General features: G+C 38.2%; 1 protein-coding gene across 1 annotated transcript; it reads left to right on the plus strand.

Moving 5' to 3' along the window:
- Nucleotides 1–206: 206 nt before the first annotated feature.
- LOC126978538 (uncharacterized) lies at nucleotides 207–3,645 on the plus strand. Its single transcript, XM_050827465.1, has 3 exons — nucleotides 207–552; nucleotides 2,316–2,532; nucleotides 3,146–3,645. The coding sequence occupies exons 1-3, from the start codon at nucleotides 491–493 to the stop codon at nucleotides 3,353–3,355; spliced, it is 489 nt and encodes a 162-aa protein (XP_050683422.1). The 5' UTR covers nucleotides 207–490; the 3' UTR covers nucleotides 3,356–3,645.
- Nucleotides 3,646–4,751: the final 1,106 nt, after the last annotated feature.

Below are 4,751 nucleotides of genomic sequence, written 5' to 3' on the forward strand. Positions count from 1 at the left end.
TCCGTGCGGTTCAAAACCCGCAATGCGTGCTAGTCCTTACCAGGCGCCACACACACATTGACAAATAATGCGATCAGTTGTGTTCTTGTGTATAGGTATAATGTAAGTTACCAGTGATAGCCAGTTTCTGAATTAAGTTTTTTGCATTAAGTATGTATTCATTTTGAGTCATGCGATGATGCAAAGTTTGTCAATTGTGAGCGTTCAATTCGTGCGCACGTCGTGTCGGTTCTTAAGTGTACTTGTTAAGTAATATTATAATAAAAAAAAAATACAAAAATACAAAATCATTTATTTCGCACTTTTCATATATAAATTAACATTTTATACTACTAATCTTTTCGGACATCGTAGCAGTGAACTGATAAGGATAATATACGCAGTGAATTTTTGCGTGCTGTACTAAGTGTTTGTGATCATTGCCCGATACGAGTTCAAGTTACCTCAGGATTGGGATAATTTGAAGAGTATTAAACTAAATAGCATCAAGATGTATAATGATTCACTTGTTCCAGTGAAAACAGAATCATTCAGTGACGTCACTGCTAGAAGGTAAAGTATAATACTAATCACTTTTATCTCCTCGAAGTTATATTTGAGAGCTTTCTAGGCAAGCCTAGTAGATGATCTATTTTACCACATACGTCTAGAATGTTCGATCTTCCATCGCTTTCCAGACATCATTCCCTCCTTGTCGCACAATCCTCCAACATTCGCTCGAGCTTAGCTTCTACAGAGTTCTTATCTTCCATCTCTTTCCAGACATCATTCCGTCCTTGTCGCTTGTCTTGAACGTTCGCTCGAGCTTCTAGAAAGTTCTTATCTTCCTTCTCACTCGCGCATCATGCCGTCCTTGTCATGCATTCTAGGATTCTCTTGGTTCTTCACCAAAGGGCTGTATAACCAGTCCTAAAAATGCTCGATAATGGGTTTTCGGAAAATTGCATCAATTAATTAGTCTGAAAAGGCCTGAAAAACGTTTTCAACCTCGAAAACACGGGGCATCTATGTGTTATTACCAATTTTCTACCACCTGTTAGAGCCTCCGTTGGAACGGCCTGAAATCATGTTTCAGCTTGCTGAAAACGCATCGTTCACTGGAAAAGTGGATAAAATTTTTGCTTTAACCCTTCTTTGTAACAATATTATAAAATAAAATACGCAGGTAACTTTATAAAATATTGTGAAATTCTACGCAATATTCCTGATTGAACTGTTTCTGAAAAAGTATGTCTCAACAAAAAAGTAATAAAATTTACTTAATTTTACTTCAAAAATATAGGTTTGGGTATTAATTGATTAATAATAGAGTGTGGCATTTCCCTTATTATTGTCTCAATAAGGAAGACACTAACAAAATTTTAGATAGTAAATGCCTATGCTCCAGGTCCTCAGATAAAAGATTCAAGCTTGCCTTAGGTTACATAAAAAAAGGGTTTACATTACGAGTAAATAATTATAAAATTACATGCCTCAAATGTGTTCCTACCTTAACTTTCTTGACCTTTATTACGATATACAAAGGTGTTGTATTCGATATTTAAAATCACAGACTTATTAACCTAAAGTTAATTTTAAGAATCACAATTATGAGCATAAAGTAGCTTAGGGTCCCCTTTGGTTAACTTCACTGTTTATTTAATTTTCACTGAGAGTACCTATCATAGAATTAGTGAGATATATAAATAGAGTTTAACCGTAGGGGTCCAGGAGTGTGAAATCCAGGAAGTCCGGAAGCTGCTGGCTCAGGTGGGACGGACCAGCTCAAGCCGTAGACACGTCTAAGGTCTTCCGTGACGGTGTCACCACACTCCACGACGTAACAGGCTACTGCTGGCTCATTCCCTCGAATTGTGCAAGCTACATCAACCGATAGACTGTATTCCGATACGGGATTTGAAGAAAACACAAATAGAAGAAGACACAAATTTTGAATCATCATCATCAGGAAGACGTCCACTTCTGGACAAAGGACAAAGGCCTCCCTCAAAGATTTCCACGACGATCGGTCCTGCGCTGCCCTCATCCAACCACCAGAAAATGGCCGGCCCCTCGGATTTTATACGTCTAGATAGAGTCTCTTGCTGTTAGACAATCGATAAAAACAGGACAGGAATATTAGTTTAGTGTGCGTGACAACGTCTTACACTCGCGATTCGTATGACACTTTGTGTCAGTGTGCGTGAATTGCTCAAAATACAAGGTATACACAAAAATATACACGTAATTGTTCAAGTTTTCACTTCTGTCGCCCTCCAGAAGAGCCGCTGTTTTTTTTTATTTTTATTAACAATAGTTTTCTGTATTCTTTACAGACCAATCGGTGAATGTATCAAGACAATGTTACGTCGGGCCTGCGCTGAGAACAGGTTAACTATCGGCCTCATGCCGGCCTTGCAGTTCCTGTCCAAGAACAGTGCTGGCACAATGTTCTGTATTCAGGCTGCAGCTCGACCTGGCGACAGCGCCACTCATATACATCAAGTGTTACTTAAGGCATTCTGCTTGGAGAATGATATTCATACCATAATGGTACGTGAAAGTACTTTGAACGCATAGTTAAAAGCTGTAAATATTTAATATTTACTACATAAATTGTTTATTTATATCTATTATGATAGAAAATGTGAGCACACAAATAAATAAGGCATATTTATCGATTTCAAAAAGAGACATTTTAGTATTTCTGTTGTATTGATCGGCATCTAGCTAGTTGGACATCAACTAACTGCTTCATTTGTTTGTTGTACACTGCGCAGTACATAGCCCTGATTTCACCAATCCCACTTCAAACTGAGTTCAGTAATACTCAGTTTTACGTAAACGAGTTCAAATGATGATAACCACCAATACTTTTTAAACGTGTTGTTAAAACTGTCAACGATAAGTATTAACAAAATTATTAAATGTCAATGTTTCTATTACGATAACGACAGTGACAGCTCTTGAACGCGATCAAATTTGTTGATCGTCCAAAATTCGGCGGTCAGAATTTTTTAAAGGCGTTTAGGCTAACACTGCGTTTAGTATGTGTTGGTGAAAATGCAATTCCATAGAAACCTTTTTGTACTACAGAAAGAATAAAACAAACAGAAGATATTTAACATATAATACACTTTTTTATTTTTGGTATCTTTATTTACAGGTTGACTCAGAGGAGAAGTTGAAGAAACTCCTTGTGTGTGGCAACACGCCTGTAGATTGCACCTGTCTGGTGCACTACCCTTATGATCCATTTGCAGACTGCGAGCCCACTGACCTATCAATCCTGTCTCCATCAGAGAGGGATCTGATTGATTACTATGATAATAATCTGGGATTCTCAGTTCCAGTTATAAAGCTACCAGAACAGTGAAATCTCTAAGAAATACTTTTGGAAAAGTTGTTCAAGACTTCCGGCCCCTTTGTTTTGCTTCGACGTTTCAACTTGTTTAATACTACATTGGTAATGTTTTTAATACCTACAGTGTTATTTTGAATATATTGTATAACTAAGACTGTGATTTGATTGCAATTGTTACTTCGAGCCCAGAGTATCGTAGGAGAGAATGAATTATAGGATTGTATTTATAATGAGTTGTTGTTTTTATATTTGTTAATACTATGCTTTCTGAAATTTAAATAAATACAGTTACGTATGTCTTTTCTATGTCTTTTATTGTACGTTTAAGAAACAGCATACTCGTATATTATGTCGAATGCCCCCGCCACACTACCTCAGCATCTGTTACCACTATAATCAGCTCAAATTGTCGGGGACCCAGAGCTCTGTCTACGGCTGTATCGCTTGGCGTTGACAGAGCGAGTCGTTTAATTGTGTGTCTTTTACCGCATCTATCACGGGGAGTGTTCCGAAGAGCTATTTCACTTGATTCCTGCCGCCAAATTCCACCTTCGCATGACACGCCACAAGTTAGGACATCATCCCCACCATCTGGATGTGTGGCGTTCCTCCACAGTATAGTTTTCAAGGAGCTTTCTTCCACGTACTAAAAAGCTGTGGAATGAGTATCCTTGTGCAGTGTTTCCGGGACGATACGACATGGGTACCTTCAAAAAAAGCGCGTACACTTTCCTTAAAGGCCGGCAACGCTCCTGGGATTCCTCTGGTGTTGCAAGAGAATGTGGGCGGCGGTGGTCACTCAACACCAGGTGACCCGTACGATGCCTTGTCTTCCTTTTTCTTAAAAAAAAATAATAAAAGCGTTAATTAGATATCTTGTACACTGTCTGTTATATCAATTGCATACCGCCTTATGCCATGCTTACTAACATACTGCTAGTACTCGCCTTAATTATTGCCACAACCCGTATCACGGATGTGTGGTCATTACTTTGACTTTGCTATTTACACTGTTAGCTTATTGATTGGATTTAACTTTAGTATGAATCACAGTCATTGGCTTTTAATGTAATCTCGAATGAAACTTTTTATAAGGAATCACAAACATAATATATCAAACGACGCCGAAAGAAAACTATCTAACATTGAGACGCGAGCTCAGTAAAAGTGAAGAGAGGGCTTCCGCTGTCTTAAGTTTGGTGTTGAAGTAGGACCCGTAGGACTTAAACGATTTTCCAGGAAGTAGTGTTAACACTGCTATGAAACATCTAATAATAAGTGGTTTTCGGAAATGGAGGCTCCAAACAGAATTGTTTGATCATTACCATCTTGCTCTGCTGTTGTAGGTCATCAAATAATGTCATCTATAACTGACAAGATGACTCCTGTCATCAGTGTTAACTATCTC

This window comes from Leptidea sinapis, chromosome Z (assembly GCF_905404315.1).
Source record: "Leptidea sinapis chromosome Z, ilLepSina1.1, whole genome shotgun sequence".
NCBI classification, from domain to species: domain Eukaryota; kingdom Metazoa; phylum Arthropoda; class Insecta; order Lepidoptera; family Pieridae; genus Leptidea; species Leptidea sinapis.

Bases quoted from the DNA above. Each gene is read 5' to 3' on its own strand.
- LOC126978538 (XM_050827465.1), top strand. From the start codon at position 491: ATGTATAATGATTCACTTGTTCCAGTGAAAACAGAATCATTCAGTGAC. The intron at 553-2,315 runs GTAAAGTATAAT...TATTCTTTACAG, and splicing joins AGTGACGTCACTGCTAGAAG to ACCAATCGGTGAATGTATCA. The intron at 2,533-3,145 runs GTACGTGAAAGT...CTTTATTTACAG, and splicing joins ATGATATTCATACCATAATG to GTTGACTCAGAGGAGAAGTT.